The sequence below is a fragment of the Bactrocera dorsalis genome, chromosome 2 (assembly GCF_023373825.1).
Source record: "Bactrocera dorsalis isolate Fly_Bdor chromosome 2, ASM2337382v1, whole genome shotgun sequence".
Lineage (NCBI taxonomy): Eukaryota > Metazoa > Arthropoda > Insecta > Diptera > Tephritidae > Bactrocera > Bactrocera dorsalis.
In genome coordinates this window covers 97,151,703-97,168,917 of record NC_064304.1, presented here as the reverse complement: position 1 = coordinate 97,168,917, position 17,215 = coordinate 97,151,703, and the positions used below count along the sequence as shown (strand labels likewise).

Here is a 17,215-nt window from a genome sequence, read left to right as displayed (position 1 = left end):
AGTAGCTACGGGTGCCTTTTGATTGAAAATATCGGTCAATGTGTGAGATATACAATTGAAATTCAGAGGGAATCCTTTAATAATAGTAGTGATTTTGTGTATCGAAAATGACTTCAATCAGGTCGGGAAGTATTGACCCCCACTAGCTCCCATATACTTAATATAAAGATTTTCGAATTTCCGGTACCCATATATCATAAGAGAGCATATTTTACTCACAACAGTAAATTTGCGCCTAAAATAGATAAAATTGGGCGAAAGCTCTCCTATCCCCTATATAACTAATATTAGGATTTTCGTAAATCCAGCTGACTTTACTCTATATGATTGGTAGTTTTATGTAAGGCACCTTAATGAAACCCAGTGAACATTTTTTAGTAATATGTGGCACGATAACAGTTAATAGATAAAATCAGGTCGACACTACCCCAATTCCCATATACACGTTGTAATGATTTTTGTTTTTCTAACAAATCTTGGTTTCCATTTACTATGAATTTCTTTCATTTCTCACTATTTTCAAAAACTGCAGCGCTAGACTTATTACTTAATTATTTCTATGATGAAAAACCTGTAACAAAATTACCTTTCAATTAACACTATTTAATCCATAATACACCCATTTCTTACAAAGTTGTATAAAATCCGCTTTTAACTACTGAAAGCTACCCCACAATTACTAATTACCAGCTAGTTTCACTACTAATAATTAATAGATAGCACTAAGTTTCACGAATCCGCTCATTAATGCGCTTTGTGTCATCCTAATATCCTCATCATGCTACTTGCCTCCACACGCACACCAATACACATTTACATACACACCTGCCATATACTCTTTTTCATGCACTTTCGCTATTTTATATTAACGCTTGCTTAACCTACACATAGACATTGCATGCATTGGTGTTAGTTAGGAAAATCCTCCTTTGTAACAATAATCACCGCAACAAAATTAATTATACTTTGCTAATAGCACATTTTGCTCTATTCTCCTTTCACTCCGCCATTGCTGCGCCAACTGAAATTCACATTCACATTCACCACATTCGCTGGTGTTTGCTGCCGCCTCTGCCGCTGTTGCAGATGAGACCTGCCGCTCCGATGAGTTCACCTGCGGCAATGGACGTTGCATACAGAAACGTTGGGTCTGCGACCAGGACGACGACTGCGGTGATGGCAGCGATGAGCGCGACTGCCCGCCGAAAACATGCAATCCAAATACCGAGTTCACTTGCCGCGATGGCGGTTGTGTCGTCAAACGTTGGGTGTGCGATGGTGAACCGGATTGCGCGGATGGCTCCGATGAGCAGGTAAGTGTAGTGACTATAATATCCTTTTCGTTTTTTTTTTCTTTCTTATTTTTACATTAAAGGGATATACGCTGTGAAGAGCATGCAATTAAAGCTGTAGAGAGAAAGTGCTGCGAAATATTTGTATTATGACGCAATTTTTAAGCACAACTTATGCTAAAACTTAGGTGTACATTCTCAAATAGTAGAAAGAGGATTTAGTTTTAAAAGGCTCCGTTGACATAATGCGTTTTCCGGTGTTGTTCATTATGGTGTAGGGAGCCAAGTTTTCAGATAATGTAACGAACATCCACTGCTCATTGCTCTTATTATTACGTCTCTTAATTTTTTTGTAAAAATCTGGTGTCTACGCGCTGTAGATCCGCACATTAACCAAAATGTGTTCACTGGATTTTATAGAAGTTGTGAAGAGCTTCTCTTGTCTCTCCGTTGTTCAAGCGAGCAATTCCCGAGGCTGATTCGATTTTATCAAAAAATGTCCTAATATTAATTAAGTGCGCGATGATGACTGCTTCACGCCAAATTTGGTACATGAGCTTGTCTCTGAGCTTTTCCTTGCTTTTGTGGCGTGCGTCTTTCTATTGGCCCTCGAGTTAGTTGGATTTGCTCTGTTAAACCGACCTCGCAATATAGTTTTTCACGAAATTTTTTCATGATAAAAATACGCTCGATTGTTGCTTGTCGAGAGGACAATATCGGCCGATACTGCTCCAAAATCACGTTCGATATTCGTACGAAGTTCATCAATCGTCGCTGACTTAATGGCATAGACCATAAACTTGACGTAGCCACACAGGAAATAGCCTAACGGCGTCAAATTGCACGACCCAGCCGGCCAATTGACTGGGCCATTTCGTGAGATAATACGTTCACCAAACTTGGTTTTCAATAATCGATTAAGACATTCGCAGTGTTGCTTGTGGCGCCATCCTGTTGGAACCACATATTGTCCAAGTCCGTATTATCCAATTCGGTCCAAAAATATTCAGTTATCCTAGAGCGGTAGCGATTCCCATTCACAGTAACGTGCCGGTCTCGATCATAACGGAAGAAGTACGTCCAAATGACGCCGCCGGCCCATAAAATGCACCAAACCGTAATTTTTTTGGGATACAGTGGTGGCTTATGGAGTACGCGTAGCCTGACCAATAACACATATTTTGCTTATTGACGAAATTAAGCCAGAAATTAACCTCATCGCTGAAAATGATTTTTCGATGAAAATCCGAATATTTTTCAAGTTGTTACTCAGCCCAATTCACGAATATAGGATGATTCTGGTAGTCGAGCGACTTCCGTTCTTGTGTCAATTTGATCTTGTAAGGATGTAGGGCAAGATCTTTTCGTAAAACTCGCCACAACGACGTCATAGAGATGCCCAACCTTTGGTAACGACATGTGAAAGACTGATTTGGGTTTTATTCAATTGATGCGCTAGCGAGAGCAATATTCTCGACACTATGAGCACCTCTTTGTGTCACTGGCACGGAAACATCTTGTACTGTAAATTTTTCCACTAGACGCTCAATTATTGATCTGACAGGACGATTATGACGACCATAAGTTGGATGTAGTGTTCTTGGGACTACTGACTTTCGGTAGTAAATGATAATAATTTCAACTCGTTGTTGGGTCATATGTCTTTCGATTATGAAATGGCAAACTTTACTGAAGAAAAATGTTAAAATAGCGGAAAAAATATGGCGTCGTTTGCTAACCCTATCGGTCTACTTTTCTGGCGTACCTGTTGAAAAATGTGATATAAAGATTTTCGAATTTCCGGGTGACTTTGTACTCCATATATCGGTCAATATGTGATATTAATAAAATTGAGAGTACGCATTTTTCCTATAACCGTCCATGTATGAGATTAGACTGTATTAAATTGAGTGAAAACTTACCGTAGACCCCATATAACTAACCAGCCTCGTGAGATAAAAGTATTTCTATGGCTTTAATCCTTGCAAGTTGCAAGTTGCAAGAGTATAAAATGTTCGGTTACAACTGAAATTAGCACTTCTTTTTTAATGATTCTCTAAGAAGTTTTTCTATCAACCTGTTCCGAGAAGGACTGCCGGAAATGACGTCATAAGCACCGAGTTCTGAATGCTTTCCTCAGGTCACTCCGATTTTTGTATGTCGAACACCACCAATGACCGCTAAAAATGAAGAAAACGAACTTTTTATACCCTTTTATGCTATAAAAAATGCGACTGTGAATGCTATAATTCCTGCTTAAATTTTTTTCCCAGTTCTAATTCAATTCACCGAAATACCACAAAATGGCGTTTCTTCTTCGAATTCTTGCAATGCAATTAATTTTCACATGTTTTTGCAAACTAACCCCACGAACTAAAATATTTAATACAAACTGAAAAACAAGAAAATTTCTCAAGCGCCTTCAAATGTCACAAAACGGATGCAGAAAGCAAAAACAAAAACAAATTTTATATACAAACATACGCAGTATGTAGTGAAACTTAATTAAGTGTGGATTATACACATATGAATGTGTCTGAGTGTGTGTGTGTGTATGCGGAATGCGAGAGCAGCAATTTGCGCAACAACAACCGCAACATAAAGGCGAGTTCGACAACAAGCATGGCAAATGTTTGCGCGGCAAGTGAACAAGAAAAATGCATTTCTAACTCCACAGAGTCACTCGGCGGCGCACTCGCGGTGCTGCGAGCATTTGTCACTGGCGCTGCGATCGCTATAATCCTTGCCACTTGCAACACAGCATTGACCGGCGCTTCTAACATATACAGCACACATATATGGGTACATAAGTGTGTTCCCGTTAGTTTATCACATCGCTCTGCCACCATTAGTTACAGTTGCTTGCTGTGTAGCAAGCGCAATGTGGTAACCATGAATTTAATCACTATGAAGAATAAAAAAACAGAATCGCATAAAAAAAAAAAAAAAAAATACTAAAAACTGAAAAGAAAAAAAATTAAAAACAGAAATTTAAAAAAGAGGAAAAACTAAAAAAAAGTATTTAAATCCAAGAAACGTAATCACCATATGGCAGTTGAGCATAAAAAATTCTTAAAACCAGCCACTCCATTCGTGTCGTTTACCGCCAGCGCAATTACAACAAAAAAGGTGTTCTCAGTTTGGTTCAGTTTGGTTCCCCTCTCCGTTCGATGCGAAATTTGAATGAGCTTGCCACCTGCCACCAGCAACAGTTTTTTGCAGCCAGCACACGCTTATTCGCATTGTTCCCGTTGCAACGTTTGTTAGTTGTTTTTTTTTGTTGTTATTATTTTTTTTTTTTTGGTTTTTGTTCATTCCTGCTTTCGCCAGCTCTGTCTCTATCTACTAGCTGGATTTTAGACGCTGACATCACCCTTTGGGCGGTTTTTCGCTTTGCACAACGCTTGCATTCTCATTGCGTGTTCGTTAAATTAAATTCTGTGGCAGCAGCATGGAGTGAAAAATACTTTGCTGTTGCAATTTCAATTTACTCACTCACCCACTTCACCTCTCTTGTGGTGCTTTTAGCAATGCTTTTTTCTCTGTTATTTCTAATTACCTTGCTGCTTTTGCACCAAGGGTTGCAAGGGGAAGCTACGTGGAAAGAATTCCTAAAGTTATTATAAATTTCATTGGTGTAATGACAAATACCTGCAAATACTTATGCTGGGTGGTGCAAGGTGATTTAAGTATATACAGTTATGGACATATAAATATCACAAATCCGAATCCAATATTACTTCTAAAATTGTAAACGTAAAGTAGCTGAATAATAAGAATGTGGTAAAGCTCTGCCGAAATTGCTACAGTAATGCATTTCTCTCCAAAAAATGGTGTATAATGCTCTTAATGCATGCGACAAAAAGGTGCCAAGAAAACCAAGACCCCGCAAAACCGATGTTAGTGTTCAGGAACCCACTGAACGGAAGAGCAAAGTCGATCCTTTTAAGTCAGCCAGAAAAAATATGATTGAAGTTAATGACAAATATGAAGTGGACATATTTAGAAAGATTGTTGGAAGACGACTCAATGAAGCTCAACTTTTTAGACCAATTAGCAGAAAATATCAGCAATAAAATTCGACTGACTTTGCAAGGGCCCACAGCGATAAGGTAGCAAAATTTTGGCGGAACGGGCTTTGGAGCGACAAAATCAAATTAAATAGGATCTGCTCAGATAGAAAATATTCGTACATCGTCCACAAGGTCAAACCCTAAACCCTAGATATAACAAAAAAAAAAACATTAATCACGGTGGTGAAAGTATCATGGTCTGGGGTGTCGGACCAATTTTTCGAATAAGTAGTAAAATGGACCGGTTACAATATTTAGATATACGGAAAAATAAAATGGAGCCAATTGTCTTTGAATTAATGCCCATTAACTGGACAAGACAATGATCCGAATCCCTTCGTGAAGGTAGCAAAGCATTGGCTCGACAATGAAAAAATTGGAATATTGGATTTATGGAATGATGTTAAGACCAAAATAAAAAGCAAAAAATTCGAAAATTTGTATGATTTATGTGCTGGTATTGAGGAGACTTTGTATTCAATCCCAAAGAACGATGTCAAAAACTAGTGGACAGCATGTTGCGAAGATGTGAAGGTGTGACTTAAAATAGTGGATTCATACAAGGTTTGTCCGGAATTTAATAGGATTGAGTCGATTTAAAAAAAAAAATTATTGAACCAATCTCTACAATCCCAAATCTGGGCTTTGGGGCGGCTGCAGAAGCGTTGCGATGCCGACCTTGATTAGGTAGCTGTTCAAAATAAAGGCCGTGTGAGCCGGGACGTTGTCGTGGTGAAACTTCCAAATGGCTATAATGTCTTGTAGGTCCCAATCGACCCTTCCTTTGAGTCTCTTGGAGACTTCCAAGGTGCTAAAGCAACATCTACATAGATAAACCTGTATGATCATATCAAACGTCTCTGTCGCAGATTTACTGAGTTTCAAACAGACTTTAATCGTGTACCTCTGCACTAACAAAAATACGTCGCCCGAAAATGTTTGTCCTGACTCTCCAGATGCTCGAACACAACTGACCAGCCGCTCGTCCGTTAGCTAGGAACTCTTCCTACTGAATCCAGTCGGTGCGCACACGCTCCGAAGTACAGTCACGCCGGAAGAAAATCAGTCCTATTACTTTCCGGAAAAATCCTTTATATGTATACTATATATGCAAATATAGATACTTGCGTACTTGGCTTCCAGCGTGATTTCACATCATGTTTTCTGTTAAATTGAGAATTATATTTAGTTGAAATTTTTCTTAACAGCCCCTCAAGCGAGCAAATATAACTATTAATATTTCCAGCTAATTAAAAATAAGCAACTGCACTCATTGCTGGATTTCATGAGATCAATTAATTTATTGATTGAAATAAGTACAATAATTGTAGCTGCCATACTCGTGTATCAATGTCTCAATTGCTGCAAATTTCTCCTTGCGATAATTGCAAAAGTTTCCACGAAACGAAAATTGTATACACATGAGCTCATTAAAAACCAATCTCAATCGCTTGCCACAAGAAGGGAAACCATGTAAACATTTTTATATGGGCGCCGTTGGCTGTTTGTGTAGCTTAGTGTGTGTGAGTCCATATATGCTGCTGTTCAATAAAATTTATTTCAAAGTGCCACTAAGACGCGATAAGTGTAGCCACAGCTGTGCACAGACCTGAGTAAATACATGGGTATTGCAAAAGTTTTCATGCGTACATTTGTATGTGAACAGCAAAGTATTTACAATTTTATAAATACATGTTAAGGACGCAAACATTATCAGTTGTGCAAAGGCAACGCCAACGAGGGTGGTCAAAAATGTATTGAATTTTGAGCACGTATAATTTATTTCATGAAATATTTGTTACAACATTCTAAGAGGAACCGGAATGACTTAGGTCAGCACCAAAGGCACTGCCGAATACAGATTAATAATAAAATTGATGGTTGATATTGCTCGGTATGAAGTTTTATAGAGTTATACGGGCATAATACCAGTTTTAGATTCAAACCTTGTTAAAAAGCCACTAAAGAACACAAGCTTATCGGTCAATTGTGTGATATGCTACAGCAGTAGGGGATCTGAACAATTTTTCCGCAGATTGTAGCGTTGTCTTATATAATAATTTATACTAAATTTCATGGAGATAACTCGTCAAATAAAAAAAAAAAAATTTCTATACAAGGACTTGTTACCGATCGTTCAGTTCGTATCACAGCTATATGCTATAGTTGAACAATATCGCAATTCCGACAAATGAGCAGCTTCGTGAGAAGAGAATGACATATGCAAAATTCCAGTCAAATATCTCAAAAACCGACAGAAATTTTACTATATGTATATACTTCATAGGGTCGGATTAGAAACGAGTTGGTTCTGCATTGTCCTCTTGTTCTAGCGCTGGATGTCTGGACTTCGCATGAACTTAGCAAGCGGTGGTCAACATCGATTGCCAGATCCTTCCGGTCTAATGCTGAATGCAGGAGATCTCTTGGACTACTTGCTCTTAGTAAAGTTGGCTGCAGTTCTTGCTGGACATTGCGCAATAAACGTGCTTACGGTATGACTGAACATTTTGTCAGACGCTAAACATCTTGTCTGGAGGGAGATGACCAGTAAGCATTCAGACACTTTACCCTCTATTGTCCAGCTTTTGCAAAATATCGATTGAAACATCTAGCTAGTCAAAACATCAACGGGAATGAACGAACCTGGCGAAATAGCCGGAATTGACTTCAGTGGCTTCAACAAATTTTTGGCAGTTTCAAAGGATTTAGTTGATTTTTGAAAGTATTTTCGATCAAAACTCGGTAGCATTTATAGTTATCAGTAAGAAACGGCGTTCTCAGCTGTCAACGTGGGATTCGTTTTTTTGTATCGAATTTTTATTTAATGTTTGGCTAGCTTTTTCAACTCGCCTCAAATACAATAATTTTCCTAGTTTTCTTACTTATTAGCAGACACAAATAAATTCAGGTAACCAAAGAGTCACCGCCAATTCGAAATCCCTTCTCGCGCCACTGTTAGTAACTCGCCAATTAAACAAAATAAAAACAAAAACTCACAAAATTACACTTTCATGTGACTTTTTACTTTGAAAGTGCTGTGCGCAGACCGCAAATGAGTTGGTCGTGCTGCTTGTTCAGCGCCACATCTAATGCCGTTATTGCTAGTTGCTGTTGTTTTTGCTGATGTTGCTATTACTCATGTACACAAGCATTGTTCGGCACTTTGACTCCTTGCAAGCGTGTAACTTTTACCAAAGCAAACAACACAGCAACAAAACTCAAAAAACAAGCAAGGAAGGGGCGACTAAGTTCGGTCGTATTCCAATATTACGTAATGCAAGAGTACTTTGCGCACGATGACGGCGAAATATCGTCCTAGAAATTTCGATGTGAAATAAGCACCACGTTCTGGTCGACCTATCGTTGATAAAGTCGATGAAATTATGGATATGATTGGCCAGTAGTTTCACATAAGCAGCCATGACATCGCTAAGGAACTTAAAATTCATCATCAAACTACAAAAAAAAGCTCGATGTTTGGGTACCACATGAATTGTCTGTGAAAAATTTAATGAACCGAATTAACATCTGCGATTCTTTGCTGAAACGAAATGAAATCGAACGATTTCTGAAGGGAATGGTAACAAGAGACGAAAAGTGGATCAAATACGACAGTTCAAGCGTGGTGGAGATCACCAAATGATCGCAAAGCCGGAATTGACGCCTCGAAAGGTTATGCTGAGTGTTTGGTAGGTTTAGAAAGGAAGAATCCACTATGAGCTGCTCCAGCCTGGTCAAACAATATATTCTACATATTACTGTCAAAAACTGATGAGATTGAAGCATGAAATCAAAAACCACGGCCAGAATTGATCAACAGAGAGGGCTTCGTCTACCATCAATACAACGCTAGACCATACACATCTTTGATGTCTCGGCAAAAACGGGAGAGCTTAGCTGGGAAAATTTGATGGATCCTCCATATAGCCCATCGGAATATCATTTGTTTCGGTCAATGCAGAACTTCCTTAATGGATTAAAGTTGGCTTCAAGAGAAACCTGTGAAAATTACTTGTCACAGTTTTTCGTCGAAAATCCATAAAAGTTTCACAGTGGTGGTATAATGTCTTTAGAGGAAAATCGGAAAAGTGGTCGAGCAGAATGGTACATATTTGGTTCTTTAAAGTTCATATAAATATAAAAAAAAATAAGTTGACGTTTGATTAGAAATACGAAAGGGCGATTTCGACTACTCAATATATAAATGATCAGCGTGTGAAGAAACCGATTTGATCTATCTATGCCCGTCTATCGCTTAGTATATACGCGAACTAATCCCTGGGTACTGGAAATCTCGCTCTGCAATTTTTCACTCGTTAATTTTTCCCCAAGAAGCTGCTCATTTCACGGTTCCGCCGATATCCAAAAGCAATGGCATATGGCTTCCACCCAAATTTAACGATCGGAATCATATACCTGCATGGAACCTTTAGTATATTATTAATTATCGAAATGCTGTCAATGTTTACCACCTTTAATTATGTACAAATACATACTGTAGTAGTATATTTTCTTTGCTACCAAAAGCGGCGCCACTCACAATATCATAACACTACTTGCAACTATTTGCGCAAGGGTGTAATAGCCGGAAAATGTTAGTGCAACTAAATTGCAATTTTGTGCTTTTAAAATAACACACAACGCACAAAGGATTAAGCAGCAAGCGGAGAAGTTGTAAATGTAGCGCCGTGGGCAGCAGTGAGCTGACTTAACTTTGCCGCTCCCTATGGCCCACCACGCCCGCTCAAACTTTTATTTATTGTGTGTAATTAATCTCCAGCGTATTTTCCAGCAATCAAGCGTACACAAGTACAGCAAATTGAGCGGCAGGGGCCGGTGCAGCCCACGCCGGACGGACCACTGGACGCTCAGCGTATCCTCAAGCGAAGCGTATACGTGTGTTTTTGTACCGAAATATGTGTGTGTTTGTGTATTTTCACAGCGGCTGAAGTAGTTTCTTGTTTTTAATACCGTTACCAGTGCTATTGCTGTTGTTATTGTTGCTCTCTTTGTATACAGTTTGTGTAGTTTTGCTGGCTCCGCACTTGTATACTTTTTGTTGCTTGCGGCCCCACTCTGCGCACGCAGTTCGCCGTGATGTTGGTCGGTGGCACGTTTAATATGCTTTCTTGTATTCCCGCTGCAAAGTGCTGATAGCGCGGATTATTGGCGTATTTTGTTGGCATCGCTGCACCTTAATTTGCGTCGGCACTCTGCCAATGGTAATGGGTTAATTCTATGCTGGCGCAAAATTCAATAGACACAAACACATGCACACATATATACATACATACAAACAGCAGTGGGTATGCCTGCATGTGCTCACAGCAATAACCCCTCCCCTTCTTCCCCCGCTGTTGTGTGGCACTCTAGCGCTTTTATGCCCCTGCGTCCCGGTGTAATGGGAAAAGTTTTTTCCACTTTGCCTGCTGCGGATTTTCCACTTCTACGCTTTAGTGGCAATAAAAGCGCTTTCTTTTTTAATTTCGCTACAACATCTTGTGTGCTTTTTGTTGTTTATTATTTTTCAGTTTTCATTTCTTCTTGCTCCGGCTATGCTTACTTTTACCGACGCCTGGTTTTCTTCTTCGATTTCGGTTTTCGGCGCGCACGTGGTTTATTAAAAGGATCCGTTGGTATTTACGCCGTTGTCGCTTTATATTATTCTGTAGACTCTGCTTCCGTACCCCTACGCCTCTCTCCATACTTACTTGTTTACTAATCCTGCAAACTTTTTCATTCTTCCGTGGAATTCTCGCTGTGTTTTGCAATCCTTTTCTTCAGGCTTTTAAAACACTTTGGCTTCGTTGCAACTACTTTGCATTGCATTCCTGAGACGTAGCTGCTGCGGTTGGCGTCGCGTGTGCAGTTCTCGTTTGTACTTTTTGGAAGCTTGCTTTGCTTGACTGAGTGCAAAAACATGGTTTGGCTCAGTGAACCGTCTGCAAAGTTTTGCTTCAGCATCAACGCGTACGCGTGTAAATAATTTGGTATTTCCAAAAAAGAATAAAAAATTATCGAATTGTCCATTATAATGTTTAATTTGTCCGATATTTGCAGAGAACAATATTATTGTGTTAAACATTGAGATTAAAAAGTTATAGTTTCTTAAAATGGCGCTCGATATACCATAAGTATCTTCCGAAACGAATGGCGGGTGATGAGTCTGGGTTTCTAAAACAACACGTGTCTGAACACTCGAAAATTCTCACTCACTTTAAATTCAGATCGGATCACTTGGATGATGGAGTCGCAAAACCGAACTCAGACGGTTCCTACCCTAACCATATACCGACGAGGGAGTTGTGGGTGGGAATAAACCATTGGATAAGAGGGGCATCAAGCTTCTTTACGGAAGGACATGTTGGTGGAAGGGTTGACTCCAACCAACTCCAGTTTCAGACTTCCTCACTATTGCACTATCTTTTAAGACGAGGTTATAGCCATTAAGGTAGCAGTAGATTTACTGCTCTGGAGTGCAGCCGCCTTTATAGTAGTGAATTCCACTCAGATCCTTGAAGTCTTTAACAGTGCGTTCATGGCTGGTCAAAAAGTGCCTAACCTCACTATCAGTAGCATCGAGTGTCTTTGTGATAAGACTGGTGTCTGTGCCAGGCAACAGCGGAATCGCAGGAAACTTTAAAGCTGATGAGCTAGCAAAAAAAGGCACCCTGAACCGCTAGCGGGTCCGTGCTCCCGTATCCTCTTGTATTCTACTACTAGACAGCTCGGCCCTGGGAAAGGAAGCACCACCATTAGCGACTATTATACAGTGTTTTTGGATCAATACCATGAGTTGGGCTTCGGATTCTTTCGCATACAGGGGAATTCTCCAGATCTGGCCCTCAGCGACTAATTTCTGCTCTCAGATCTCAAAAGAATGCAAGCCGGGAAGAAAATTTCATCGAAAGAAGAGGTGATTGCCGAAACGGGGACTTGAAGACATGAATTCCTGCGTTCGAATTTATAAAATCGTAAAGCGCTTAGTAGCCAAAACAAATTTGAAGGTATCTGATTGTCATTCCATCCAGCTCGGTGGGATGTCTGACGGTATGGACTCCCAACTGTTTACTTCACGTTGAGTTGTTTCCACCTCATCTTTTTCCATACAGTTTCTGCAGATGCCGTCTAGTAAAATTTCCAGCTCTGCAGCGTAGATGTCAATAGGGCAAGGACCCGTTAAAAGTCTCAACCCAAAGGAGAGGCTAGCCTTACTAAAGGGAAAGAGTTCAATAGATCTCTTGCGATCGATCTTGGTCCAGAAGGCATTTCCGATTGTGCACATACCGATGGTGGCTCAGCGCTGGCCAAGCTTCCGCGAAGCCCAATAAGAATTACTCCATGCGCGTCCCAAAGTACAGACGCAATAATCTTATCAGTCGACTTCTGCGTTGCGTTTTTCCACGCTTTCTTGGAGCGGGTTCAAGGGTGGGTAGACCACTTGGATGACTACCGTTCGGACTTCGGAGTGAAATGAAGGAGCCGTGTTTCATCCACTGTCACATATCGCCGCAAGACAAAATCAACAATTCAAAAAAATAAAATAATTAATTGCTTGTCGTTGCTTGTTATAAAATATAGCATAATATATTATGTCAAAGTTGTGCATATTACATTTCTTAACCATAGCATTTGCGTACAGTTTCGCCTTCAGCTCGTTGCACCTCGACTTGCGAGCTTACATTGCATACTTTTGAGCGCGCAGACAAAAAAGATGTGCATGTAATATTAGTTATGCGCTTACAATGCTTTCAGCGGATATTGCATCTTAGTTTTGTTGCATGTGCTCGCTTGCAAAGCTTAGAATATTTTGTGGTGCGCCACTGCTCGACCACATGTGTGTGCCACAAGCTAACGTGCATGCGTTTCATGGCACCGGTTATCCTTAGGAAACTTGCCGCTTTGCAGCTCTCGCTCTGTACGTTATTCCTTCTCGTTCCTTTGTTATGCTCAAGCCTGCCAAATTTTCAAATATATTTATTTTTTTCTTTTACTTTTCAGAGCGTAACAATTTTGTGCCTGCTCCCGAAAGTCTTTTATAGCATTAGTTTGTTATTGTTGTTGCTTTCATGTGACTTTTGCATTTTCATATTTGTGCGCAATGGTGGAAAATCTTTCTATTATGTGCTTCTACGTCTGCAAACTGGCAACTCGCTTAGCCGGAAATTGAGTGCAAGCAAGTAACGGTATGCACGCAATAGTTGACAAAGTTTCTCTTGGCGTATTTCTGTGTTCGCAATTTTCCGCCACAATAAAGCAAAATTGACATTTAGGTAGAGGACAACGAATGTCAGTGGAATTCACACAATTTACATATAATCACTTGGCTTTGGTTATAACCAGTTTATTGTACCGATTATTAAGCTAATATATACCTTGTGTCATATAGGAATAGATATTACCAGAAATGACTTGAAAAGCTGTGAAAGCTTAATAACAATGGAGTGAACAGGACCCCGAACTAGTGCTAACTTATGCAAGTTTTCTTATTCTCGAGCTTTCTGGGTGAAGTTCTAACCTAGATTATTTGCTGAAATAAGGATGAAGGACCCTTGGGTATAAACTTAGGTTGTATTTCTTACACTTTCGCTGGATATGGAAGACATCTCTTTTTAGTAATACGAAGATTTTTTTCTATCCTATTTTTTCCAATCTTTCAAAGCACCGGTCCTCATTGGCATCTGTGGTGCACTAAGGACAACTCCAAGAATGGCACTAAATGTCATTCTACAAGTTGCTCCTGAAGGTCTCACGTGCTTGCCGACGAAGGCTGCTATTAAACTTAGAGAAGCTGAGTATATGTACATGATAGGCCTCAGGCAGGGGCACACTGAAATTCTTCACTGCTTCCATTGCGTTGATTCTATTCTACTTGTAGATCGGTGCATCGCTTTAACTTCACAGCTTACACACCTGTGAAGGATTTTTGGGTAAACTTTTTTTTAAGTTAGAATGAAGTTTAAAAAGATACTGGTTGTTGGAGTATTCTGTGGAAAGCTCTTAATCAACTCTAGCTTCATACACGCCTGCGAGGGGTTTGTAGGCGGAGTTTTCACGAATGGATCGCAGTTAAGAAGGAGAGGAGGTACTGGAGTCTTCTCTCTATCAATTCTAGTTTCAGACTACCATTCTACTGTAACGTCTTTCATCCCCCTTTGGGTAGGGGAGACCCCCTCAGGGTTCGGGGGGGAAACCGAATATACCCGCGGTAAGGCATGCCTGTCGTAAGAGGCGACTAAGATCCTGGCCGTCAGTCCAGAGTTGTGTGGAAACTCAACTGTTAGTAACTTCGGTTACAAGGTCTTACCAGAGACTTTAACCTGGTACCACGGGGAGCAGTAAGCCCTTGGAGGTAACTCCAATCTGCTCATTGAGTTTGGCCCTTTGTGGAGATTCATGGTGGCTGTGGTTAAAACCCAAATCGCGGGAAGAACTGACTTTGTCAGTTCATATGTGGAGTTGCATTGCAACCTGGCGCCGTGCACATATTACGGTAGAGGTTTTAGATGGGCCTCGAACCCTACCAAGGTGGTTAGTGTGTCCATGCAGCACTGCCGATTGGTACATTGACAGTTGTAACGTCTTTCAAACGGTAGTGGCTACCATCAAGGTGGCAGTTGATGTACTGCACGAAAGTGCCGCTTCTTTTAGAGAAGAGTGCCTTTGAACCGTTAACCGAGCGGCTACACTAGCTTTAAGCTCGCTGACTGTACGCTCAAAGCTAGTTAAGGAGGACATGACCTCTTTAGTAAAAGCGAATGCTTCTTCAATGTTAGACTTGTACATCCTGCACATCCAATGAGCTGTGTGGGGATTCCACCCATTCCGGAAGCTCATCCGGTTAGAAGTGAGTCGATTTCCCAATGTGTTCCTGCGTTCAGGCGTTAGTCATTTGACCTTTGACCCTCTAATGAGATCAGTCAACGCTGGTCAATAACTAGAACTTGTGAGAATGTGAGATCCCTCTGGTTCAGAATAAAACGTAAGAGGTTCACCAACTACTGATTCCTAGCAAAGTCAATTTCGCCGCATTTTTTTCTGACTGGACAACGTGCACAAAAAATGTTCACACGCGGTACGACTTCAAGATTCTTCTGGCTCAAAATGTATCGTAAGAGGTCCTCCAATAACGCTTCTTCTTACAAAATCAATTTCCGAGATCCGGTGTGCTTAAATATTTTGTCGAACGCTCTTTGCTAAAAGGAGATGAAATCATCTTTTCACTTCCCATTCTATTGCACGAATTCTGTCAAGGTCGGATTGCAACATCGCGATAGGCACACTTTTGGCAGACCTAGTTGCTGGGTTCGATATTAACCGCCTTAATAAATTTGTGCTAAGCTCAAAACGCATCGTTCATCTGTGTGGATCTGATGATCCACCTTTAGGCGTTTATGGGTTGCACAAAGAACCAATATCTGTCCAATCTTTCAGCTCATTTTCAATAGCATATAATCGTCATAATCAATTAGATCTACTGAAACTTAACAACACTAGTCAAACTTTTGTTGCTCTGCTTCAAAAGAAGCCTCAAAATAAATGTGTCAAACTTTGTTTATTTATTTTTCTCGTCAAATATGATGAAGGCAATCACGAACATTTTCAATAATATTTTCATACTCATTTGGTTGGTTTTTCAGCAATCGTGCGACAAGAATGCCACATCCGTTATAACGCCGTGTCTGTCACACGAATATCAATGTCGCGATCGTATTACCTGCCTACACCACAGCTGGCTGTGTGACGGCGAAAAAGACTGTCCCCATGGCGACGATGAGCAACAGGAGAATTGCCGCAACACCACATGCCGGCCGGATCAGTTCCAGTGCGGCGATCGCACCTGCATAGCGGGACATTTGACATGCAACGGCCAGGCCGATTGTGCGGATCGCAGTGATGAGCAGATGTGCGGTAAGTTGGAAATAACTGCCAATGTATGAAAATAAATTGCTTAGTACTCATTTACATTTAACAATTGTTTGCTACACGCTTTGCAGGCATTTCGAAAATCACCAAATGCAATGCCACGGCACACTTCGATTGCGGTGGCGGGCAATGTATACCACTGTCGAAGGTTTGCGATCGCAAAAAGGACTGCCCGGATGGTGAGGATGAACCGGCGGGCAAATGTTCGATAAATGAATGTGCGATAAATAACGGCGGTTGCATGCACAAATGCATTGATCAACCGATTGGCTATCGCTGTGAATGCAATTCTGGGTAAGTTTAAGATGAATTGTTTAGATAATTGCACAATGCTTAATAACCAAAATATTTCGTTGCAAAACTGAGTACTTGTGTATAGCATATATTTTCTCGAGTTGGTAGGGCATAGAGCACGCTTTAGTATAAAGTCTAGTAAAAATTTATCTATCAAGGCTATTCACCACAGACAGGCACATATAATAACCACATGGTGCCATATTCGGATTATAAATTGGATATCATGGATTTCCTGGCGCGTCGGCTCGCTAGCTTTGTCCTGTTGGAACAGAATTTTTCTCTTGTTGGCCAAAGTTGGCTCCTACCGTCTTTCTTGTGAACAAATACCTAACCAAGGGCGGCATCCCAACGCTTTCACAGCCGCTCTATAGTCTAGATGTGGTTTCCCTGGACTTTTTTGTTTCCTTGTCTATAAAGGCCGATGAAAGCAACCATCTTCAGACGACAGAGAAGATCCAAGCAGCATGCACTTCGGCTCTCAAGGCTTTTCCGGAGAATGCCTTCCGTGACACCTTTAATGCTTGAAAATCGCGCTAGCAGCGCTGCATCGACGCGGAAGGGGCCTATTTTCAAAGTCTTTTAAAGAATTGTAACGATTGGTTCAATAAATTTTTTTAAATCGGC

At 40.5% G+C, this 17,215-nt stretch overlaps 1 protein-coding gene across 12 annotated transcripts in view; it reads left to right on the top strand.

The window, feature by feature from the left end:
- Nucleotides 1-17,215, top strand: part of LOC105231640 (low-density lipoprotein receptor) — a 368,088-nt gene that overhangs the window by 291,032 nt on the left and 59,841 nt on the right. For all 12 annotated transcript variants that reach the window (XM_049449545.1, XM_049449540.1, XM_049449539.1 and 9 more), the window contains 3 exons: nt 1,087-1,313; nt 16,009-16,279; nt 16,366-16,588. In XM_049449545.1, the coding sequence (XP_049305502.1) occupies nt 1,087-1,313; nt 16,009-16,279; nt 16,366-16,588 (721 nt within the window). The remainder of the gene's footprint in view (nt 1-1,086; nt 1,314-16,008; nt 16,280-16,365; nt 16,589-17,215) is intronic.